The sequence below is a fragment of the Artibeus jamaicensis genome, unplaced genomic scaffold, assembly GCF_021234435.1.
Source record: "Artibeus jamaicensis isolate MK-2021 breed Jamaican fruit bat unplaced genomic scaffold, CSHL_Jam_final scaffold_1031, whole genome shotgun sequence".
NCBI lineage: Eukaryota > Metazoa > Chordata > Mammalia > Chiroptera > Phyllostomidae > Artibeus > Artibeus jamaicensis.
The window spans coordinates 5,936,155-5,963,176 of NW_026522026.1; the positions used below are offsets into that span (position 1 = coordinate 5,936,155).

General features: G+C 33.7%; 1 protein-coding gene across 5 annotated transcripts in view; it reads right to left on the reverse strand.

Annotated features, from left to right (window-relative positions):
* The window catches only part of CNOT6L (CCR4-NOT transcription complex subunit 6 like), a 91,765-nt gene that overhangs the window by 10,979 nt on the left and 53,764 nt on the right, over positions 1-27,022 (reverse strand). For all 5 annotated transcript variants that reach the window (XM_037147064.2, XM_037147061.2, XM_037147060.2 and 2 more), the window contains exons 6-11: positions 23,291-23,359; positions 20,527-20,684; positions 18,104-18,258; positions 6,405-6,556; positions 3,537-3,764; positions 734-936 (exon numbers count right to left, since the gene is read on the reverse strand). In XM_037147064.2, the coding sequence (XP_037002959.2) occupies positions 734-936; positions 3,537-3,764; positions 6,405-6,556; positions 18,104-18,258; positions 20,527-20,684; positions 23,291-23,359 (965 nt within the window). The remainder of the gene's footprint in view (positions 1-733; positions 937-3,536; positions 3,765-6,404; positions 6,557-18,103; positions 18,259-20,526; positions 20,685-23,290; positions 23,360-27,022) is intronic.

Below are 27,022 nucleotides of genomic sequence, written 5' to 3' on the forward strand. Positions count from 1 at the left end.
AGGTACAATAGAAGAGCTGTAGACAGGTAGAACAATCAGAAAATTAGTAAAGGGAAAAGGATTAATTATAGAAAACCACTATAGTCAATCTTTCTAAAGAAAAACTGGTCTTGCATAATAGGTCCTTTATAGAACTGTCTTTTCTTTTATTAAGCTGGAGTGTTCCACTGCCCGGGAGTATTTTAGTATGATATGACTATGTGGAAGTAAGACAGACCCTAATACAACCATCTCTAACCCTGTCTCCCAAAGAAACCTGGGCAACTTAAACATAAGTAAGATATCAAGCAAAAATCCCAAGAAAATTTTGAGAGAACACTATAGTGTTTTGAGAGAATACTATAAATTCATTCAAGGTGAATTAGCTACATCAACGTGCTTATTATTCGGATCCTTACTGAAAGTTAGAGATGGTATGGACAAGTGAAATTTAATTCTATTAATAAATATAAGTGCTTCCAATGCCTAGCACATAGTAAGCACTTTGAGAGTTTTTGCAATTATCAATGTAATTTGAAATTTGAACAAATAAGGGTTTTAAAGGTATTCTAAAGTCAACACTAACAATCACAAAACCTAATGAACCTCCTTACATTTAAGTGTATACTTAGCCAAGACATTCTGAAAATTTAAAAACTCCTGAAGATAATGCAGTTAAGCATAATAATTTAAACTTTTCTTGTCACATTTATATTTAAAATAATCCCTATGGCAGCCCAGAGCAACCACTCACTTTGAAATCAAAGGTGTAATTGGTATAAGGCATCAAGTTATTTTCATAGGCGCTCTTCAGTTGAAAGCCATGCGTGATTCTCCCTTCTGAGCTTCCATTCTTTCCATTGCAGCTGAAGTTCATAAGACACTCATTGTACCTTAGTTCCTTGAAGTCTTTATGGTTGTCAGCTACTCCTCCGTTACTTAAATATTCCACAACACCTAGTAGAATAAAGAAGAAAGAAACACTACCATTTAGCATTTAGACCTTATACAAAATTTCATGGCCAAAATCCATTGCCATGTGAATGCACCTGGTTCAGAATGCTTTTTATTAGGCAATACGAAAGTGCCTTTTTGTTGTTGTTGTTATTTTAAAAAATACAGTTCCATCAATTTCATATGCTTGATTCAAACTGGAGGCTATTTGCCCATTTCAGAGCAAAGTATCAGGATCACCCAGAAATATTCTCAGTGTTCTTAATGGCTCTTCAAGCTAAAGAAGTCCCAGGCCCTAGGATGGCATTCACCAGGAATGTCTTGAACCTTGTTTTAAGTTTGTTCGGTTCTTTTCGTTTGTTTGTTTGTTTGTTTGTTTAAGAGAGAGGGGAAGGGAGGAAGAAAGAGAGGGAGAGAAACATTTGATGTGAGAGAGAAACATCGATCATTGCCTTAGCTACACATCCTGACTGAGGACCCAACCCACAACTCAAGCATGTGCCCTTATTGAGAATCAACCTGGAGACCTTTTGCTTTGTGGGTTGACACCCAATCAACTGAGCCACATGGGTCAGGGCTTGACCCTAAATGCTTTTAGAATATTATCTCAAACCACCATCTTGTTAGTATTTCACCCTCCTGTGCAGTCAATCAACAACTTTGGGAATACATAAAATATAGCATAAATAGTAATTAAAAAAAATCATTTATAAAGTAGATTTCACATTTTCAACATTTCAAGGTCTAGTTTCAGCTGTGCAATGTCATTCTTTATTTTGAGCTACAGCAATTTTTTTCAGTCTGATACTATAAAGGACAAAAATAGTAGGTGTGTCTAAAAAGCCAAAGAGAGTAGAAGAATTTTAAAAAGTACACTGCTGCTGCCCTGGCCAGGTGGCTCATTTAGTTGGAGCATCATCCCATACATGTAAAGTTTGCAGGTTTGATTCCCAATCAGGGTAGACAGAGGCCCCACGTGCCAGAGCCGATAAAGGAGGTGGTGGGGTGAGCTCTGGATCGGCTGTTCTGCATGTGAAAGGTTTGGTTGTGGAAGAGCCCTTTATTCCTAGCAAGTCTGGGAGTGGCAGTCTCCCCAGTCGGCAAGGCCACAGGGCATGGAAGCATCAAGTAGGAGCCAGAAAAAGTGGTTATTGCTAAAGCCTAAACAGTGCCTAGGTTGTAGGTTCAATAGCTGGTCAGGGCACATATGGGAGGCAACCAACCAATGTTTCTCTCTCACATCAATTTTTCTCCTTCTCTCTCTAAACATCCTTGGGGGGAAGATTTAAAAAATGAAAAAAGTACACTGCTTCCACTGAATAAGTAAATATAAAAAAATCACAACCCATTTCTCATGGCGATGATTAGTGAACAATGTTAGCCATCTATTTGTGATCAGAAATGAGAGCAACACGTGGTAAGTGATGAGCATATGATCCATATTGTGAATAACTGAAGGAGCTACCATTTATCTACCATTTGCTACATGCCAGGCACTGATCTAAGAGCTTTCACACTTAAACCTCACAAACAACTCATGAGGTAGATAAAATAATTATCCCCTTATTATAAAATGAGGAACTTGGTCTTTAATTGTATAGCTCAAAAGTGGTAGAACCAGGATCCAATCCTGACAGTCTAGCTTTAGAGTCAGCTCACTATGCCATGCTGCCAAGTAAGTTCATCGGCTTACACAGATCAAGTAAGATGGGGAAAATTTGTACTTGAGAGCAAATGTAATTTTAAAAAATTGGGAAAGGAGGGCATGGTTAAGGTGCCAGTGTGGCTAGGGTGTAAAGACAAACATTTGTGAAAGGATGGGCTGAGCATTTATTTGTTATGTAGAAAAAGTAATGTTTTTCTAAATTTGTGACTTCTGTAAGTAGGCCAAGTATAAGCATTTGGGTTGTTTTATATTTATTGTTGAGTGATACCCTAGAAGAACTCTGATCATGCTTCTGTAATATTAAACAGTATTCAAATGATCATTTAATTAATTCACTTAAAAGTTGCCAGCGTTATTAAGTTAGATAGCTCTCTGTGCTGAATTGTTTCTGGCTGCCTCTTCAGATCTATTTCCACTACACTCTGTGCCTGAACTGCATGAAGTGCAAGCCTCACCCACCTCCACAGCTTCTAGTTAGATACTGGTAGGAGAGCAAAGAATGGGAACAGAGTGAAGTAGGGATACTCAAGTCCACTGAGGCTACGTTTTTGTTGGTTTGCCAGGAATTGGCCATATCACTAATTCAAAGCCATCACCCCTATTACATGGCCCTCTCCTTATGACTACGTTTTCAGTTCTGATAACAGTTCCTATCACCTTCCCCTCAGGCAAAAGCATGGTAAATGGTCCCTAACTCCCTTAGGGGCAGAGTACTGCATCATTCATTGTTTTGTTTCTCTGAACCCTGCACACAACTTTAGAAATAGTTTCTCTACTCAACTCTCTTCAATTACCTTATGTCCCATCCCTAGGATTCTTACTAATACACTCCCTAATTTAGAAGAGAAATTCTCTACTCACAAGTTAAAAGCTAGCTGGCCTTTCAACTAGAAGTAAAAGCAAAACAGAAAGCAATAAAGAAATGATGTTAAAATACCTGAATCTGGCAATGAGTTAAGATCTGCACATAGCACCAGCGGGATGGAATTAGGATCTGCAGTTGGGCTGCCAGGCCGACTAGAGGCTTTCTCCAGAATGTTTTTAACCTCTGAGACAAACATCATGGTCTGGATGAGTTTCACGTCCGAATACTCTGGGTCCCAATGCATGTGGGCATTTGCCACTATAAGCAGCTGTTTGTCTGCAGCATGAATAGGCTTCATACCTAAAACATTAGAAAAAGGAGGATGAAGTTATGTTTTACGTATCAAAAAGGTTTTCTCCCCAAACCCACAGCTACTTCTTTACTCTTTTCCATTAATTTATACCTTCTACTTAATAAAGGAGTTCTCAGAAGCTGAAATGCTGAGATTCTGGTAATCCCAACATAGGAATTCTCTAGATTTGGGGTGACGAACTGCAGCCCATGGGTTAAATCTGGCCTACTGTTTTTGTGCAGCCTGTGTGAGCAAAGGCTGGTTTAACATTTCTAAAGAGTTCTACAAAACAATGTTTAAAAGACTGTGCTAGAGACCATATATGGCCCTCAGGGCCTAAAATACTAACTATCTGGACCTTTTGAGAAAGTTTGCTCATTCCTACTCTATATGACTAAATTAGGAATTTTACCATGATATAATCAATATTTGATTATAATACCTTGATTGGTGCCTTCTTAGTGTAAACAAACACTTTAAATACCTGTCATTTAAATAAAAATATAACCTAGTGAGGCAGGTTCTCAGTTATTTGAGTTGCCTAAATCTTAATTTAAATTCTTCTTGCTGCCCAATACTCACTCACCTTGCATTGCCTGAGAACATCAGTGATAGGTTCCTAGTAAAAACAGGTAATTTAAAAAATGAAAATTAGGGAATAGTGTAATCTCAAACTTTAGATACTTGGGTTTTATACCTGGCTTTGTTACTAATTATTTTTTAAAGATTTTATTTATTTATCTTTAGAGGGGGAGAGAGGGAGAGAGAAATATCAATGTATGGTTGCCTCTCGTGCGTCCCCCGTCGGGAACTGGCCTGCAACCCAGGCATGTGCCCTGACCGGGAATTGAACTGTAATCCTTTGGTTCGCAGGCCCGTACTCAATCCACTGAGCTACACCAGCCAGGGCTGTTACTAATTATTTTGTGTGGTCTTAAGCCACTTACTTTTTTATTGCTTAGGTGCATTTGAACAATAAGATGTTAAACTAGAAAATCTCCAATTTTTTTCCTTAAAATTCTGTTATTTAATTTTGTCATAATAAATATTAACATAGTATTTTCAAAATGGTGGACAGCATAATTACATTAAAATTGTGAAAATTAAGCTTAGTTAACATGTAAGGCATAAAGCTCAATATTTATGTTATAATCCATTTAAATAAAACTATACATACATATCCTGTATGTTAGTAATGTATAAAGAAATGAACAAGAACTATTCATACAGAATATAAATAAGAGATCCTGTCACTTTTTATTTATATATTTTTGTATTGTTGGAAAATTAGTGAACATGCAAAATTAATTTTTCCTTTGAAATTTCTATAGAAATGTCTCAGAAATGTTTATATTGAAAAAATAAGTACTGCAGAAAAAAATAATTTTCTAAGTCTACTATTTTTGTAAAGTTCCCTTCTGTCTTACCAAGCTATAATTATCTTTGATGTTGCATAAACAAGTAACTGATGTATCTGTCATACATGCAGAAACAGTTATTTTAAAAGCAATTTGATCACAGGATAAAAACCTGCAGCGGAAATCCTCTAAGCTCTCTTCTTTTCCTAGAAGTTTTATAATGTCACTTTTGGCTGTAGATTAAATAAATATTCACTGTATTAAATATGAAAAACTTGCCCCTTCAAAGGAGTTATAAAGAACCTTCTACAATATTGAACTCTTCTTCTAGGAGTACAAGAGTGACACAGTTCAGTATGTGAAAATGTCCACTGTATAATTTATAGTTACTCGTTTGCAAATTAAAAGACGAGTAAAACTCTGAAAGAAATCCAATTTTCACAATCCCTGCTACAAAATGTGCCAATCTTTTGAGAAGAATGAGACTGTAAAGGATGTAAAAGTGGTAAAAATGGAGAGGCTAAAAAAAGAAGAAAATTTAAAATATCAAAGATTGTTTTTGATGATGGATAAACTGAATAATGGTGAAAAAAGGAGGTCTGATAGATGTGTATGGTCTGAATAAGTCAAATAAATATTCAAAGCAAAAATACTTTCTTCTACAGCTAGCAAGTAGAAAAATATTACAAATAAAAGCCCTGATGTATTCTTACAGCTTCTCCTTACTCTTGCCTAAAATATAGTTAAAAAACAAAATGCTCAAAGGCAGCCAGTAGAAAGGAGTAAAAAAGGTCTGGATATGCAAAGTACATAATGAGCTTCTGACTTTGATGGAAGCTATAAAAAATCCAAAATACAAAAGAAAAGTAGCAGGTAGATAAAAGATCCAGCTCTTACCCTGACAATGACTTAGATATAACAAAGAAATTAGAGAAAATGTGCCAAGTACTTAAACTTAAAGACAAAAGCTTTCACTCTCAAGAAGCTAAAAATATGGCTGAGAAGCAACTCATCATAATTTCTAAATTCAGCCTAACTAAAACATTTCCTATTTCAAATAACCTTTTGGAATTAATGGCATACTAAAGACTTTATTTTTACAGATTAACTGGTAATATCCCAAGAAATATATGATGCTTTACAAAATTAGTGCTATTTTCCTGCCAATTTCCACAAAAGACAAGGAAAAAACTGTGCAATAAATAATAGCAAGATTCTCAGTACTTGTTTGAGATGGGAAAACTTGGGGTGATGTTTATTTTTAGTAAGAATATTTTAAACTGCACTCACCTGCTCCAAATAGTTCTTTGTGGACCTCTAATACCACAGCAACACCAATATTATCCTTTGTCATCACTCTGTTCAGCATAGCTTCGGATCCATCTGAATTAGCCATTGCCACTTGGTTAAATTCCACTGTATGCTTCTGCACCAATGTAAATCTACAAGGTACAATGTATTGTTTATTATGATATTGGGTACTTGGACTATGGTAAAAGACATTAAATGGAGCACAAGATACAGACACTATTTACTGTCTCCCTAGGCATTTTCTAGCCACAAGGGGCCAGGTGATACAGTTCTGGACAAGATGTAAGAAGTCTGATTGCCATAAAAACTTTCTTGGAAGCACCACCTAGTAATGATGGCATAATAAATCCCTTTGCCCTTTTTGTCCATGTGGTGAGAAGCAGCAGGGAAAAAGACAAACCATTATGGATAGGGAAGCAGCTGAACCAGTTCTGAAATTGTCATTTCTGGAGTTGCAGTGTGAGAAAATTACCCTTCTCCCATTTCTTTAAGCTACTGTTGGGATTTCTGGTATTTAAAGGTGAACAGAACCTTGACTGAGTCAGCAAATTAATGAGAAAGAAGAGAATAAAATCTGCCTATCCTGTTTGCAGTTCTATTCCCACAACTTCAAGAGATTTGTCAAGAAAATGCAGGGACACATCCTTATCTCAGCTAAAGAGAAGTCAGTTTTTCCCTCTGTCTTTTACTAAAAAGCTGAAATTAGATATGTTTAAGTGCTGAGAGAAACAGATTCTATAAGATGAAGAATGGCTCTCCTTGTGATTATAGCTTCTGCACTAACAGTATTTTCTTTCCTTAGTGCCAAATTAAGTATTGTAGAGTTGTAGGGCTTAAAAGAACAGTCTAGCACCGACATTTATCAGCAATATGTCCTTGGTCAAGCTACTTACCCTTATTCATACTACTTTTATTGAGTATGTGAAATATTTATAAATGACCAAAACCTAATAAATATGCTGTTTCCTTTTCACTAGGTGTCAAGTAGAGAAGACTTCTTTGTTCTTATAGCAGGCTGCCACCGTATCTTCCTTCTAGCTTTGAAATAGAAACATACATGTATCCCTCCAAAAATACTGACTAATATCTTACTATGCCATAGGACACTGTGCTACATGAAATGGTACTCATTCTCCCTGCTTCAATTCTGAATGTCTCAGATGCTCTCAGAAGGTTGGGTCACGTACCTAATTCTAACCTAGAGTGATTAAAGGGAGTATAGTTTCTACCCTCTAAAGAGGTGACCTTCAAAAAGAAACATGAAGGATGATGAGTTACCTGGGTGAAAAATGGGATTAAAAGCATTCCAGACAGAGGAAGAATAAAAGGCCCTGAAGCAGCAAGAGCTTTGTATGTTTACAGGTTGGAAACAGATGAGAGGCAGAGGAAGAAGGTTCTAAGCAAGGATGCCATACTGGATTTATACATTTTTAAGATCACTCCAGCTGCTTTGTGGATTACAGGAGCCCAGAGTGATAATTGTGAGATCAGTTAGAAACTTTCTGAGGTTATTTGGATGACAGCTTTGACTATGGCAACAGAAATAAAAGTAAGCAGATTCATAGGTTCCATAGGTAAAATCAACCATCCTCTGTATTAGACTTTTTCAAATGTCTTTAAAGAGTGAAATACCTTTTTCAAACAACTTCTGGTAAGATGAAGTAGATCAAAGAAGTATTATGTTTAAATAAATCAAACACTAAAAACGATTAATGTGTTTTGAATATAAAAATATGAACTTAGCCTTGGCTGGTGTGGCTTTGTAGACTGAGCACTGGACTGTGAAGCCAAGGGTTCTTGGTTCAATTCCAATCAGGGCATGTGCCTGGGTTATGGGCCAGGTCCCCAATAGGGGGTGCAAGAGAGGCAACCACAATTTGGTGTTTCTCTCCCTTTCTTTCTCCCTCCCTTCTCCTCTCTCTAAAAATAAGTAAAATCTTTTTTAAAATATGAAATCAGAGTGTATGCTAATTACTGTCTTACTCTTAGTATTCAATTTATTTATATATTTTGTTTTGGTTACATGGTATTAATAAAATCATGATTCACATGGACACACAGATACAAGTGGTAAATAACTGGTCTTGACCTCAGAAAAAACAAGCAAGCAGGCAAAAATCAATTTGGAGGTCTACACCAAACAAGTCAACTAAACTGTACAACAGAAATGTTGTTGACTTCCAAAGTGTTAAAATTTGGGTTTAAAAGATGTGAATGATCCTGTTACTTTTAAATTACAGTTCAATTATTTGTTTTTGATTTTTTAAATATCTTATAAACATTTACAAAAATCTTCAGGCTCATTTATAGGAACCTAGGGTCCGGTGGGAAAGCCTGCAAGTCCTCCTTAATGATAATATTTTTAGTACTGAAATATTTTACTCCTACTAAAATCTGGCAATTATTAGGCAGGGGGAGGGGTGCTATCTAGATTTTAGAACTATCTCTCTTAACTAAAATTTGTTTTCCTGTACCTTTCTTCCATTATACCTAGATCTATATCTTTTCTTTAAAGGAATGTAAAATAATAAATCTAATTTCTCTTCCATCTGACATTACAGTTCACCCTTGAACAACATGGAGGTTAAAGGCACCAATTCCCAGCACAGTTGAAAATCCATGTATAACATTTGACTCCCCAAAACTTTAGTTGTCCCTCAGTATCTGAAGGGAATTGGTTCCAGGATCCCCATGAGTACCCAAATCCATGGATGTTCAAGTGCCTTATATAAAAGAGTGTAGGACAATGAACACAGCTGGTCCTCTGCACCTGCAGATTCCAACCATGAATCAAAAACACTCTTTTAGTAATGTTTGAAAACGCTGATTAGATCCATGGATGCAAACCCTGGGGATATGGAGGGCCTAACGTACATCCATTGAAAAGCATCTACTTATAATTGGATCTGCATAATTCAAACCCCTGTCATCCAAGGGTCAACTGTACTTTAAATATACCCCCAAATCTTTTCTAGAAAAGAAAAGATAAATTCCTTGTATGTTATATGGTGTAAGATAGTTGTTCATATGAACAACTCAAGTTTACCAAAAGGTACACTACCCAGAATTGGGCATAAATGAACTACCTTCTTCATTTTGGACTGTACTTTTACTAATAAAGACTTGGGGACAGTAATATTAATTATAAGTCAAATAAGAAGTAATATAGATCTAAAACTTTTTTTACACCCTTAAACCAGGTCTCTTAGTCTTGCCTTTACAGATGGTAAAAACAAGTGAAAAAATGATTTCATTATGCTACATATGTTTTCTATAGATTTGAAAATGAGGAAAAATATTAAAAAATTTAAAGTCACCTATAACCCAACATCTCCAGTAAGTAATTTTATTCCCCAGACTTTTCTCCATGCATATACAAATATTTTATACACTGAAGATAATACTCTATAAGTTTATATTTTGGCTTATTAATGAACATTCTACCAAAGACATTCTTCAAAATCTATTTTTATGACTGTATTATAGTTCACTATACAGACTCACCATAATTTATTTAACTATTCTGTGTTAGGCATTTAAGTTATTTCTGATTTCAGCTATTAATTAATTAATGCCATTATGAACATTTTTGCATATAAATATTTTTCTGTACTCTCAAATGGTTTTATCCCTCCCTCTTTCTCGTACTTTAATAATCTAAGAACAGCAGGCTTTACCTATTTCTGTTAAGTATCATGTCTGGAGCTTCTGCTCATTAATTCATCCATTCAGATATAAGGGCACTGTGAAACTTCATTCCATTTCTCCAAAAGATTAAATATCTCTGCCAACTTTTTTGTTTTTATAAATCTTATATGAATATTTGTCTTCTTTGAAATAATCAAAATTCTCAATAGGGAAGAACAAATAATAAAAGCAGCCCATTGTTGAGGGTCTATTTTATATCAAGATCTGTGATAGGTACTTCATATATACCAGTCCTAAAATACGCAAAAGCTTTGTGAAAGGTGGACATGGAGGTATACTGCCCAAATTCCTCATCAATTTTTCAGGAATTGCTCCAGTTGCAGAGTACTGCCTCACCAAAGGGATCAAGTACTTCTGGGAATGGCCTGCATTCAATTATATATCATAAGTCAGGATAAAAGTCTGTATTTTGGCCCCGCTTAATTGTCATAGGCCATTTCAGCTCCAGCGGTATAGGCGGGGCCAGTGGGGGTTGTCAGCCCTGCAACACATCTTCCTTCTGTGTGCCTAATTCTGCTTATTCCTTGTTCCTGCCCACAGTTGGTGATCCCTTATAAACTTCTGAACACCAAATTAACTCAGTCTTCTTTCTAGAGAACCTGAATTGCAAGAGGCAGCATTACTATTTATTTCCATTACAAAGATGAGGAAAACTGAAGTTTGGCAATTCTTTTTGAAAAGTGAGATGATTCATTCATCTCCGACATGCTAGAGCTTCTACTCAACTCCAATATTCATAACAGATAACACATGACAGTTCTCTAGTCATACTTTTACAAGACCTTTTAGTACTATGGGATACAATTATCTTGATTTGGGAACCTAACTAGTTAAGGCAGTTTAGTGACTCTCTTTGGTTTACCAATCTCATGTTCTTGGTTTGCCAGTCTCCTCTTCACCTGGCCTTAGCCTTTCCACTTTGAAAAAAATTCTCAATAGAGATCATGAATACAAAATAGAAGTTGCATAGCTCTCAATCTCCGATTAATGATTGTACAATCCATAATGGCTGTATCTATCTATCCCTCCTTCTTTACAGTACATAATGTTATTTTAAATATCTTCCTGGTTATCTTACCACTTTCACCAAACCTTTACTATTTCTTAGTTTTCTTGGTAGAAATCTTGGTTATTGACTTTTCTTCATTATAAAAATACATGTTTAAAATGAATGCAGAACAATTATTGAGTTTACTAGATGCCTCCAAATACCCCTCCAACTTTCTTCCTCATTAGTATAATTTACTATTGTATTCCCCAACTCTGACTTTTAAAAGCTTCCCAATTTTCTTGAGGTATTCTTTTATTAATGTCTTTGCTTTCAAAAAGTGCAGAAAAATAAAAAGTTTTCCTAAACAGAGTACATGTGTCATCATAATTAACACTGCTTCCCTTAGCACTTAGCAACAGTAAAAGGGACAGAGTCACACTCTCAAGTTCCACCATTTCGGCTTCACCAATACAGTCACACAGTGCTTAGTGACATGAATACATTCTGAGAAATGCACAAATAGGCACTTGCATTGTTGTGCGAACATTGTAGTGTGTACTCACACAACCTAAATGGTATGCAGCCTACTGCTTCTAGGCTACAAGTCTGTACAGCATGATACTATATAAAACGACACAAGATTAAATCAAGAAGAGAAAATGATGTGATCCAGAGACATGGTAAACATGAAATGTGTAAGCTGCTGTGTACTGTTTTACGGCAAACTTTTTTTAGAAGTACAGAAAGTGCACTCTAAAATAATGATAAAAAGTAGAGTAAATATATAAAGCAGTAACAGTCATTTATGATCAAGCATTATGTATTGTATGTAACTGTATGTGCTATACTTTTAGCATAGCACAACTGGTAGTGCAGTAGGCTTATTTACACCAACATCTACTTTATGATAGTTGCAACAGCAGTAGGTGATAGAAAACATTCAGCTCCCGTATAATCTATGGGACATCTGTTGCATATGCAGCCCACTGTTGACAGGAACATACTTAGGCAGCACGTGACTATAGCTGAACAACCAAAAAGATACTTGAGAACTAAGGACCTAAAGAAAGTTCCTTCTTTCCAGTGAGAATCAATTAAGAACACAGCTATACTTCTTGAAACTTAAAGAAGTTTTAAAGTACTCTGCTTTTAGAAAATGAGATTTCCAACACTTGGGTAGGTAGATGTAAGCTCCTATAATTTGTTTCTGTGTTTAATACTATATTTATCATTATAATACATTTATAATATAGCAAGAATTATCTATATTCTATCTATACTACATTAACAATACTTGTACTTTCACCTTGTACACACAACCAAATGAGTCCACTCTATTTCTTCTTTCTAACAGATTTCCATACAGGTGATACTTTGACATATAGAGGTCTTCCTCCATTCCTTATGTTAGATGTTTCCTTTAAATAAGACATACTGGTTTATAGTTACTTTCTATTCATCAAGCCTTGTAATATGTAAAATCTTAAACCTGTCTATTTCAATTCATTTTATTATTCCTACTTTGTAGCAAGTACACAGACACTGTAAGTATTATTCCTGATGCTATTTTATTTTAGTCTAAGAGTTCTTCTGTACTGTCTTTATCTTTTTAAAAATCTTATTTCACAGATGATTAAATGGACATGAGAGATCATTTTAATGAAGATTAATATGACCAAAAAAAACCAAAGAAAAAGGAACCCACCCTTCTTATATGATTTGAATTAGGTTGAATGTTTCAAATACAGGAAGAACATGTCCAAAACAGCCCTTCAAATAACAAAATAATAAATCAATTTCTTACTATCTTGTGATGTAGTAGTAATTTTGTGTGTTGTGATGTGATTAAATTAATGCTAGAGACAGGATAGTGAACACCAACTATGAACAAGCAAAATAATACCATATAATTTCACTTATATGTATGTGGAATCCAAACAATAAAATGAACAAACAAAATCAAACAAATTCATATATGAGGGGGTTACCCCCCAAAAAACTGGACTTATCTTCTGGAGGGCAGTCCCCTTGTAGTAGCAGCTTCCCCTGCTAGGTGAGTGTTCTAGGATCCCATCTTTATCAGTGTACCAGCTGGCATTGTTATGAAAGGCTTCATTCAGCTTCAGTGAATTTTTTTTTGAAGACTTTTTCAATGTGTTTGCCCATTTCATGATGGGTGGTTTACAAGTGCACCTGTCTAAACTGTGCTTACTGCTTACAGCAGATTTTAACCAAAAACAGCACGGCCCCCATCCCCCTTCCTCCCTATCCATCAGATCTTACCCTGAGTGACTTTTTTTGTTTCCCTGGATGAAAAGAGTCTTCAAAGGGAAATGTTTTGCTGATGTGGAAGAGGTGAAACAAAAAGTGGCAGAAGTACTAAAAGGCATCCCAATCAACAAGTTCAAAAACTGTTTTGAGCAGTGGAAAAAATGTCTCGACAGGTGTATTGCATCAAATGGAGAATACTCTGAAGGTAACTTAAGTTTAAACATGCAAGAGTAAATACACAATTTTTTATAAAGAAATTCCCCCCTTGTATACAGAACAAACTAATGGTTGCCAGAGGGGTGAGGGGGGGGAGACTGGGTAGAAAAGGGGAAGGGAAATAAGAAGTACAAACTTCCAGTTACATGTCTCAGGAATGTAATGTACAACACAGGCAACACAGCCAATAATACTGTAACAACTATGCATGATTTATTGTACTGATCACTTCATAAGGAATATAAATGTTGAATCACTCTGTTGTATACCTGAAAGTAATATGATATTGTACATTAACTATAATTAAGGAGCAAAGACAAGTAATATTACCTCCTTGAATTCATTTACGAGCCAAAGGGAACAAGGTAGTAGTACATAGTCAAGAAGAGCATAACCATACAAAAGTTAATTATGACCCTTTCTGGATCATATCCCTGCACTCTTAAACCTAAACCAAATAGAAGTTTTTATTGTGTATTCAGTACTACAAGGTGGTATAAAATGTGCTCTTGAGTCCCTTTAAGTAATCATGGGAGTGCCAGAAAATAATTTACTAGGAAAGATAAGCTTAGAGACTGGATAAATAGGAAAGAAAAGTGGATATACACCACACTACCTATATTTGTACAACTCTTTTAACTACTGAAAGCACTTTCACTTTCTTGTTTGTTTTAACCCCATAAGAAACCTCTGAAGTTAGGTGGAACTGTTACTATTATCCCTAATGGAAAGGTAAGGAAACTGTGGCAAAAGCAGTAATTTTATGTTCAAGATTAAATCAACGGTAAAGTTAACATCAGAAACCAGATATCACAATCTGTTTTTTAAAAAATCACATCAACAAATTCTAAATGAAACTACCACATAAAATAGAAGAAATTAATAACTGAGAAACCAGTGAGACAGATTATCATAACAGGTCATTTTGAGATGATACTATAACCTCTGTATGCCCTCTTCTCAAACACAAAACTACCTGTAATAATGTAGTAAGGAAAAGCAAAGACCTGGCCTTAGCTGACAGCTCTGAGACTGGAAGCAAGTTAGAAGGCAGAGGCAATACAGCAAGGACTAAGCACCATCACTGACTAGTCCCCAGTCCTACTGGAATAGAATGCCTTTTCACAGTGTCTGAAAATTGCTGTTCTCATCTTTCCCTCTCTCACTGATTTTAAATAAAGCAGGATCAGATCAGAACTGCTAACCTTAGGAACAACAAGCAAGTCTAATCTAGGTCTGGTGTCATCTCCATTTTTCTCCATTTAGAATTTCTGCAAATTGTGTATCTGGATGTAAGACTCCACTTCTACTAACTATTACCTCTACTCTGTAGGACAAAATATGCAAAAAAAAATTAAATTTCTGAGTGTAAAAAATGTATCTATAATAACAGTCTCTCTATACACACATACACACAAATACATATTTTATAAAACACTTTAGACTGAAGATAATACTCATTTAGGTAAAGAACAAAGCAAAAGCATTTTATTATTCCAACCTTAATTTCTGGTATCTCTATGCATCTACCAAAAAAATGTTTATAATGATGACCGAAAGGTATTGCCAAATCTTGAAGGCCCTCTGAATCCCCAAAGATTAAATTAGAATATGAATAATTAAAAAAATATTTTATTGTATTCTGTCTCTGAATATTGTTCATCTATGGCCTAGCACAGTTTATGGCCCTTCACTAGGCCATATCCTACCTACCCTTTTATCATAATGGATGAGATTTTTCTTATAGCATTTTGCCAAAATAGTAATTATTATAGTCTCTATTTATTGTTACCTCCTCTGTACCACTGTTTTCAATGAAGTGAAACAAATGGCAACAGAAGAAATTAAGAATTATCAGGTACTCTGGTTTTTAGAAGAGCAAGACTTTGAGAATGAGTATAGATAGTAAGTCCCTTCTATAGCTAATGTCTGACATGTTAGCTTTATTGACTATTTGTTATCTATACACTGAATTACCTTATAAGGTAATATACAAACATGTACAAATGAAGAAATAAGCCTAGAAAGGGCAAGGGAATCATTCAAGATCACACATAAGTAAGTGAACAACCTGGCTTTAAAACTGTCTTTGTACAGTGTTGTCTCTCCAATTTGAAGAAATAATAGAATAAAGGGAACACTTTATGCTGAATTCCAAATAGTATAGAATGGTATAGTTTTAGCTAATATGAATGGCATCAATAAGCATTTACTTATTCATGTACTGTTCAAAAGAGGTAGAATGTAATAATGAATCACACCCAAAGTCTTTATCTGTTGCTGGGTCCATGTACTATTAAGGCAAAAAGATTTGAGGAAGGAAAGAAATCCAAATGATGCATCTTAGTGTTATCTATGTATTCATCTCTTAACTAATTAACAGTATTTTTAAAAATTCAAGCATCAATTTTCAAATATTCAGTTGTTTAAAGTTTCCTAGATAACAGGTTTGTTAGTTCAAAATCTTAAGTACCTAGTAAAATCAGGGCGTTTTAGATTTTTCTCTCAAAACCATGAAGGGAATGATAAATTTTTTCTGTATTAGCTTTCTCCAGAAAGAAACAATGGCAAATGGAAAAAGAGCTTGATACAGATATCTCAGTGCTATTCACTTTCTTATTATGGTGTTTTAAGAAATTCTGTATATGAGTATAGGCAGCAAATATAAAATTTAAAGCAACTTTCCAAATGAGGTAACCTTGTAAGAGGTACAAGTTAAATCAGAAGCTCAACTAAGAAACCTAAAGATTCCATTTAGTACATTGGTTAAAAGCACTGACTATGAAGCCAGACTATCTTCAGTGCCTTGTTTTCCTCATCTATAAAGATGGGGAAATGCTGGTACTTCCATTCCTACCTCTGAGGGTTGATTTTAAAATTAAGGTAATACATATAAATAAAAGACCTGACACATAAACACTATGAAAGTAATTGCTGCTATTATTCTAAAATTCATAAAAAGTCACCTAGAAGAAATTACAGGGCTGTGTACTAATTATTAACTAAAATGGGAATGTCTCTACTAAAAAGTCACAGAGAAGACAGGAAAGTAGGTTCAAATTAATGAAAAGTAGGCCAAATATCTTTCAAATTCACTTACTTCATTTACTTAAAATAACATGCTGGTAATATACCTATATCAATAAAAACATTTAACTGGCTTTGTTATAATAGGTATTAAGCAGAAAAATAGTCATAAGCATGTATACGCTTATCCTATAAGTAGATGATTCTCTAACTAATGTATCAAACCCAAATTATTATTTGTGAGGTTCAAACCCTATCAGACTTCACATATTTCAGTCTTCTATTAAAGGTCCCTCCAAATTTTCCACTCTACAATTGGCAGCCTTCATGAGGCAAAAATACTATTCTCTCTTTCCTCATGATGATAACCAAAAGAATCTGCCTCTAACCATCTAGTCACTCACTCAACCCTCAAGGGAGACCTTCTGAGTGGGTGACAGCTCTGCACTCTCAAGCAGGAAATGCAGTTCTAAATCCAGGGCACACACACACTAAACCCAGTAAGGGAGAACTAATAAAATTACAAATGACTAAAGAAACAGAAAAATATGATAACAAAAACATGTCCAGGACACTTAATAGTTTACAAAGAACCTAGCCCCTCATTACCTCATTTAATTCTTGTAACTACCTCTGAAGTAAGCAGGCTGAATACAGTTTTCCATTTTAAACTCAAGAATATTAAAGCACAGAGGCCTCTAAAAGATCATTTATGTATTTTAATAAGCAGATTCATAACATTCTCATTTTGACTGTACTGTAATCAACTATATTAACAGCCCGCCTCCTGGGAAAAAGCCACAGGTCATGTTTTCTTTATATCTGATGACTGCTTTCCACTATCCTGTCTCAATCTTTTAACTCCCCACTTTCCTAAGCTCTGGGCCTCTCTTCTGTCTTGCCTTATTTTAATGCCTATTTTTATCTTATATACCATAGTATCTTGTGATTTTCTTACATGCTTACATTTTCCTCCTAGACTACAGCTCTGAGTGGGATTAATAAAGGTCTTATCTATATCTGTATCAATTGTGACTGGCGCAGTACTTGTCAGTTGTGACTAGCACAGTACAACGTAACTGCTCAGTAATCATTTAGTGAATAAATGGCTAAATAAATGTATAAAATGTTAACTGAAAAAGATCAAAAGGTAGATAAAATGAATGATTCTGAAAAAGGCCAAATAATAAAAAAAATCACAGGAAAAAAATTAAAAACTTATTTCTAATTTTAAATGGTACTAATTTCTTTTTTACACCAAAACTAATATTTTACTTCATGAAAATACATTTGGGCATGATTATGACACTACCACCAAGTGTATAAATTTACTTAAAATTCAATTTTTATATCACTTGTTTTCTAGCTTTTTGTTTATTTTAAAGGATCAACCCAAGGATGATTTCAAACATGGAATAATTAAAGAAATAAGTTCACACTATTTTGCTTTTTTTCCTTTACTCACTTTTCTGTTTTGAAGAATATTGCACAACCATCCACATGCTTTCTCTCCTGCTCAGACATGATTTTGGCACGTGACTTTGGAGAAAAAAACCCATCATATCCACGCTCCTTCAATGCTGGCAGAAAGAGAGTGAAGTATTGCTCTGTTTCCACTTCCTGAGATAAAAGAAAAGTTATCATCCACATGACAGAGGAAAATGCTAATAAAGATATAAAAATGTTAAGCATTATGAATAAGCTGTGACTAAGTTCAAATAATTCACATAACAATATTATCTATCTTACCTTACTGCTAACAGCTGCCACTTCACAATGGCAGCTTTGTAAACCTGAAAGAACCAGGTATTACATAATTTTCTCATGCTCAAACAGCTAGTGGAACCCAAGCCTCTTGATTCCCAATATAGAGTTCATTCCACTATACTTCACTTCCTCACAACTGGTAATTAATCGAAAACAGCTGGTCATGTTATAGATTAAGTGGTAGGGAATAGTAAATTTTATATATAAAAAGGTAATTTTAAGAATTTTTAATCTTTCTCAACTGCTATAGAAAGGAATGATACCCAAGAACGAGAAGCTTAAGATCAATCAACAAAAAATTCTACTTTAAAGAATTTTTAGGTACCTGAATCCAATGGTCTCTGTTAATTTAGTAATTATTAGGTTAGACTATTTTATTTTTGACCCACAAGTTTTAACAAATCCTTCCAAATGAAAAAATCAATTGTGAAGATAATGATTTACGTATGGTAATGCTTGTAACAACATGGTTTTGTAACATACCTAAATGTCCAACGGCAGGGAAAATGATAAATCAATGAAGATATATTCATATAATTAATTTGGAAATTTTTTAGTAATACGTAAAGTACATTAAGTGCAATAAACAATAAAGAAAATATGTCAATAGTGTGATGTCAATTTTTTAAGTGTATTTGCAAATAAATAAATGCATAAGAATGTGTACAAGGCACAGTTTAGAAGTTCTAACACAGCAGCTATCTTTGGGAAATGAAATTAAGTGTTTTCTTCCATCATATTTTATATTTTTTCAAAATGTTCAATTTCCCTACAATTAACACTTTATAAGGTATTTCTTTTGTAGTAGGAAATATATTTTGGTATACAGTTGTATATGACCTACATTTGAAAACTCAATTCTTATTAACATATTCAGCCAAGTCTACTTCCCAGAGCAGATTTTAAATAATAATTTTAATTTTTTTAATTACCATTTCTGATAATATAACATTTCTTGCTTTAAAAAATTTTTAAATCAAATTCATTGGGGTGATATTGGTAAGAAATTTTTTTTTATTATGGTGTTTTTATCCGTCAAACTATACTTTTACTTAGAAGAGTGTAAGGCTGTTATTACTGCAAATACGAAATCAAAACAGAAACAATTAAGTAATAATAAGCCTAATTTTGTTTGTTTGCTCATCCCCCCAACTCTGTGTCAGTCCTCAGTGTTGAAAAAAATTTAATTTTTGAAGATTTTTATTTATTATTTCCCAGGAAGTCATATAAACCATGGACAACATAAAAGTAACTTGTTAAAGTATAATACAAAAAATATTTTTAAAGTAATAATTTCTTCTCAGGCTATGCTGAAAAGATTTTACATGCTTTGCAAGTTGCTAAGAAATAACCTACTTAAAAATTACTATAAAACTTTCTTGGCTATTCATTAGTTGAGTGTTGAAAAGAAACATATTTCAATGAAAGGCATCTCTTCAGTTAAATTTATTATAACAAAGTGTTATAAACAGAAGAACCTAATTTTCAGATGTGGGTTTTACAGTAAGGCAGAATTGCATGATTTATAATACAATATTTTTAAATGTTCAAAATGCTTATCATTAAGGAACAGTGGGAAGGTTATTTTTTTTTACAAATTAAAAGTTAAATTCATATGTTTAAAAAAAACACAATCATCTGTAGTTTTCTGTTTTGGAACTACCAATAATTTGTGGATGAGATGAATTGTTAACATGAATAATGCATGAGATAATTTTCACTTAAGAAAATAGTAAATGAGTGTAAATGGATGGCTGTCCTTAGCAAAATAGTTTCACTATGGAAACTTATGTGCTTATTAAAATTGTCCATTTTTGGAAAATTTGTGGCATGACTAATATTATGAATAGTATGCTAATATTTCCTTTTCAGGGGTTAAACTCATTAATTTGATATATCAATGGATTTGTAAAAATCTGTTAAATTTGACAAATGATAAACAACTGTAAAAATCCTTCTATAAAAACATTATGTTTCAAAAAATAAAATAAAATAATCAAATTTTTAAGTAGAGAAAACAATTCCTTTTGAATTTTGCTTTGTACACAGGATCTCTCCAGAAGATCTTTTATTTTTAAGTTCACCTTTAACTTAAAGACAATTGGATTTCTATTGTGTTACCTGAAGACTAATGATATCTGCGTCACAGTTAACAATTTCTTCCATAATTCCCTTTTTCCTGTATTCCCAGTTTAATGCCCAGGATGGGCAATAGCCATATAGCTGCCGGGTAGCGTATTTATCACATAACACATTGTAACACATAACCGTGAATGATGCTAAGAAGTGGAGGGAAAAACAACAGACAAAAGGGAAAAAATTAGTCAACTTTTTGTAAAGCAATTATAATGTGCACAAGTACAAAGGGCACACAAATATACTCAAAATATCATCACTGTGAAATGCCTCAGGCAAGAATGTATTACATGATATACACAAAAGCTACTGGAGTCCATCACACCAAAGCAATTTTACTAGAATTAAACTAACAGTTCACATTTGAGATTTTTAGGAAATTTATTTTAATAAATAAATGTACAAGTTTTAAATAAAAATGCTAATTTTTGCACATAATTTGTTGAGCAAAGCTTCTTTATATAACTGAAATAAAAGTAAATTTTAGTTTTGTTCTCTTTAAAAGGTTATAATATCGTTAATTTTTATTAATGAAATGTCCACACAGTACTTTTTTGGACCTCTTACTGCTCTCACTGCTCTGAGCCAGATCAAAATGGACTAACCAAGGTAAGTTATACGAGAATCCTTCTTGTCAAATCAAGTTGTTCATTTTTGAAATTATATTCTCATTTTAAAATGCCCTTGAACTATAAAAAGGCTGTGAGCAAACTAATAGTTGGGAGAACGTAGTTTGTATTCTTGCGACTCAAAAGTGTGCTCTGAGGACCAGACATCAGTTATCTTACAAATAAAGAATCTTTGGTCCCTCCAAAACCTATCAAATCAGGATCTGCAATTTAACAAAATTATCAGGTGAGTCACATAACAGCATATCAGTTTGAAAAGCCAGTATCTTAACCAGTAATTTGTTGTTCTAGCTGCCTACTACAATGAATTTATAGAGCTTTAAAAACAAATAAACAAGAACAGCTGACACCCTTCTACTTAGACAAATTAGGTCCATATAGTAGGATATGGGTATTCATATTTATAAAAAGTACCCCAGATGATTAGAATGGGCAGACACAGTTGAGAATCACATATTTTAATAAAAGGTGAGAAATCCAAGTAATAAAGTAACATGATTAAAGTTGTTTCAGATTCAGATGATGGTAAAAAAATTAAGACAAACTTAGTTCAACAGTCCCCTAGGGATCTGACTGGTCGCAATTTTGTTACTGATCCCTTTTTCACTCTTTGGTATTTATTCTTACATAGTTTAATAATTATAATTTTGTAGCTATAGATCACCCTTAACCATCATTATTTATCATCCGTATCTCCCTATGCACCAGAAGTAAAAGGCATTTTTAATATCTTTTTTTAGCATTCAGTCTACTCAGTGAAGCATCATACATCTCAAGAAAAATCCATACTTGTTTTTCAATAAGAAAAATCCAAGAACACATTACTCAGAGAATTCAACAACCAACTGAAAACTTGTTTCTGTTGTTTATTTTCCTAATGGAAATGTAGTTATGCAATAACAGGAATGCTTTTCTTCAAAATTATGTTCACTCATGCTCGAAAAGGGGTTGCTTTGACTAACTCAAAAACGGTGTTTTTAATACCAGAAAGGAACTAATTAATTGTGCATTAGGGAAGGCTAACCATAACATCAATCTGCCTAACTTAAGGCTTTGTAGAAAGTCTTAGGTACTCTTTTTTCACTCCATCAATGTATATCCTGATAACAGAATGTTATTTGTGATAGCATTGACGCAGTGCCTCTTAACACAGGCTGATACTGTAGATCTAGAGTGTGGTGGCTGAAAAGGATTACTTCTGGAAGACAGAAATGTATTATAATATTTCTCAGTATTATTAAAATACAAATAGAACCATGAAGATGTTCTACTGCCCACATTTCCCAATATCAAAGCAAATGATTTTTTTCTGAATCTTCTTACTTCATAACTAAAAAAAAAAACCCTCACAAACAGAAGGGCTTAAAAAGTACACAATAAACTCTGTGATTTACCCATTAAAAATCACTAAAGAATCAGTATTCAGAGATTGGTTTAATCTTCTTATTAAAACAGTAAAATTTTTATTTCTAAATTTTATAATGAAATTAGATACCATGGGAACTATTATTCTTGTGATTAAAAAGGCAATTGGAGAAATACCAATTTGTAACTTTTTTAAAGTAGAATTCCCAATCGTAACATGTCTTAATAAGCAGTAAGAAACCCTATAAATGATGTCAAATCATTATTGGTCTCTATAAAGAAGTAATAAAGGTTTATATTTTCTACATTACTGCAGTTCTAGAAGTGCTAAATCATATCCTTAAATTGTCCAAATGCTCAACCTATATGATTTCTAAACCACTGGCCTAGCATTATATTTTGTTTCCAAAATAGCAAATATGGATCCAGTCTAAATTATTCTTTCACAAGTGTTATAAGTCTACCTTCTCAAGAAAAATTTAAGTACCTAAGTAGGTTACACTTTTCAGAAGATTTATTACTACTCTTACTTTTCTTTATATCTCCCAATAATACTCTGTGTGCAGATGTCATTCTAACACAGAATAGCCATTCTAACAGGAATCATTTTAAAACCAAGAGGTATATCACTGTGAAAGACAGGAGATTCTTATGCATAAGCCATCGATAAAATGAAGGCCTGTTCATGTTATCACTGCTCAAGTGGCATTTCAAGTATTTCTTTAAAAAGTCAAGGAAAGATAAAAACTATTTACCTGATGGCAGAATTTGGTCTCTTTCTTTTAATGTAATCCATGGCCTCGGAGGAAGCTGCTCTGGATGAACTAAAAAAATAAAAGTTTAACATAAGATGATTACTAAAATCAGTATCATTTCACTTACTTTATAATAGCAAATCAACTTGTTTTCTCTTCAGCTGTAATGGCCTATAAACTGACTTAAAATATAATGCAATATCATGAAAATTTATAAGTCAAAGGAAGTTTAAGAAGAGCAATACAGAAAACATGTAACTAATATACAAAAATAATATTAAGAAACTCAATAGCACTTCCACTTACATTGTATTTATGAAAAGTAACTATTTGAAGCCTTAATCAGGTTTTTACATCTTAATTACACATTAATGTAGCCTTTTTCCCTGCTAGGAAATGAAGGCTATATGAAGTTCCAACATACTGATGAACTAAAATACTCGAATACCTTTTTTTTAAATCCTCACCCAAGGATGTGTATGTTTATTGATTTTGGGGGTAGGGTGGGAGGGGGTGGAGAGAGAGAAACTTGATATGAAAGAGAAACACTGATCAGTTGCCGCAACCTTTTGGTGCTGGTGTACCGGGACAACACTCAACTAACTGAGCTACTAACAAAGGCAAACATTCAAATATCTTTAAAATAGAAAACAATACACATGAATATATAGTAAAATTAATGTATTTTCTAATGGGCCTTAATTTCCTAATTTAAATTTTTCATAACATCAATAACTAGGTTATATAGAAAATGACACTGGTTAAACATTAAAGGCTCAGATATGGTTATTAATACCATGGAACTAAATATTACCCAACTATCAGAAGAAAAAAATTCTCTAAGTTAAGATTAACAACTCCCTTTTCTTCTTTCTTTTAAAAACATTTTCAATTACAGAACAACCTAAAGCAAGTTCGCAGATTTGACAGGGGTATTAGTGGCTGAGAAATGTATTTCTTTAAAACAAAAACATGCCATCTTCATCAAGCCACAGAAATTTTCACAAAAGTATTCAAGATTTTGAAGTATCTCTTTACTAACCATTCCTGTGTCAAAAGTCTACCTAGACAATATCTGTTTTAGCAGCTGTACTTTTCATGCCTGAACCAATATACAGTTCCACCACAGCGCACAGGGGTCCCTTTCCTGCATACCCTCACAGCACTTGTTATTTCTTGTCTTTTTTATAACAGCCATTCTAACAGGTGTGAGGTGATATTCATTATGGTTTTGATAGACATTTCCCTGATGACTAATGGTGTTGAACATGTTTTTATGTATAGTTACATAAATGTCTTCTTTGGGAAAATGTCCATTTAGATCTTCTGCCATTTTTAATTGAATTGTTTTTTTTTTGCTATGTAGGAGGTTTTTGTACGTTTTTTGGATATTAGTCTTTTATCAGATATATGATTTGCAAATATTTTCTCTTATTCAGTAGTTATCTTTTCATTTTCTTGATGATGTCCTTTGCTGTGCAAAAGCTTTTCAGTATGATATAGTACTTATATATTTTTGGTTTTGGTGTCAGATTAAAAAAATCATCATCAAGGCCTATGTCAAGGAGCTCACTGTCTATGTGTTCATCTAGTTTTATAGTTTCAGGCCTTACATTCAAATCTCTAATCCATTTAGAGTAAATTCGTGTGTATGATGTAAGATAGTGGTTGAGATTCATTTTTTTACATGTGGCTGCACAAATTTTTCCCAGCACCATTTATTAAAGAGCCTGTCCTTTCCCACTGTATTGAATATATTCTTGGGTCCTTTGTTGTAAATTAATTGACCACATATCCATGAATTGATTTCTGTGCTTTCTATTCTGTTCCATTGATCTATGTGTCTGTTTTTATGACAGTACCATTCTGTTTTAACTACCATGGCTTTGTAATATAAGTTTAAAATCAGGGGGCATGATACCTCCAGCTTCTTCTTTTTCAAGGCTGCTTTAGCTATCTGGATGTGTGTGTGTGTGTGTGTGTGTGTGTGGTCCCATACAAATAATATGATTACTGTTCTAGTTTTTTGAAAAATGTCACTTGTAATTTTGATAGGTTTACACTGAATCTGTAGATTGCCTGGGTAATATGGACATTTTAACAATATTGATTCCTCTAATCCATGAACACAAAATATATTTCCACTTACTTGTGTCTTCTTCAATTTCTTTCATTAATGCCTTGTTTTCAATATATATGTCTTTCACCCTGGGTTAAATTTATTCCTAGGTATTTTATTCTTTTTGATGCAAGTATAAATGGGACTGTTTTCTTTATTTCTCTGATATTTCATTATTGGTATATGGAAATGCAGCATTTCTTGTGTACTTCAACTTTATTGAATTCGTTTATTAGTTCTAACAGCTGTTTTTTAACAGTCTTTTGAGTTTTCTAAATATAATATTGTCATCCTCAAATAGTGGCAGTTTTGCTTCTTCCTTTACAATTTGGATGTCTTTTATTTCTTTTTCTTTAACTGTTCTGGCTCAGACTTCCAATATTATGTTACATAGAAGTGGAGAGATTGGGTATCCTTGTAGTATTGCTGCTCTTACAGGAAATGTTTTCAGATTTTCACCATTGAGTATGATGTTGGCTGTGGGCTTGTCATTTATGGCCTTTATTATTTTGAGGTACATTACCTCCATATCCACTTTAAGAGTTTTTATCATAAAATACATGTTGAATTTGTCAAATGTTTTTCTGCATCTACTGAGATGATCATTTGACTTTATCTTTCATTTTGTTAATGTAAATGGTGGACCGCCATTACATACCTAGGATAAATCCTACTTGATTGTGCTGTATTGAATGTATTGTTGAATTCCATTTCCTAATGTTTAGTTGAGGATTTTTTGCAAGGATATTGGCCTATAATTCTGTCTTTTTGGGGCATTCTTGTCTGGTTTTGGTATTAGGGTAATGCTGCATCATAAAATAAGTTTGGAAGAGTTCCCTCATCTTCTATTATTTGGAAGAGTTTAAGATTGGTGTTAAGCCTCCTTTGAATATTTGGTTGAATTCAAAAATGACACCATCTAGTCCTGGAATTTTGTTTGTTGGGAGGTTTTTGATTACTATTAATCAGTCTATTCAGATTTTCTGTCTCATCGAAATTCAGTCTTGACAGGGTCTATGTTTCCAGGAATTTATTTCTTCTAGGCTATCTAATTTGTTGGCATATAATTGTTCATAGGAGTTTCTTATGATCCTTTAATGTAATTAGTTCTTTGGGATGAAAGGCTCTCTCTATATATCAGTTAAGTCCATTTGATCTAGGACATTGTTCAATGCTTCAATATCTTTGTTGATATTTTGTTTGGAAGATCTATCCATTTTTGACAATGGGGTGTTGAAATCCCCTACTATAATTGTGTTGCTGTCAATATCTTTCTTAAAGTCCTCCAAAATTTTCTTTATGTATTTGGGTGCTCCTATGTTGGGTGCATATATATTTACAATGTTTATGTCTTCTTGATGGATTCTTCCCTTGAATATTATAAAGTGACCTTCTGGGTCTGTTTTTATGGCCCTTTTTTTGAAGTCTATTTTGTCTGATACGAGTATTGCTACCCCAGATTTTTTCCCCCTGTTCATTTGCTTGGAATATTTGTTTCCAGCCCTTCACCCTTTAATGTAATTATTATTATGCATGTACTTATTGCCATTTTGTTCAACGTTTACCAGCTGTTTTATAGTTCCTCTCTGTTCCTTTCTTTTTTGGCAATGTGG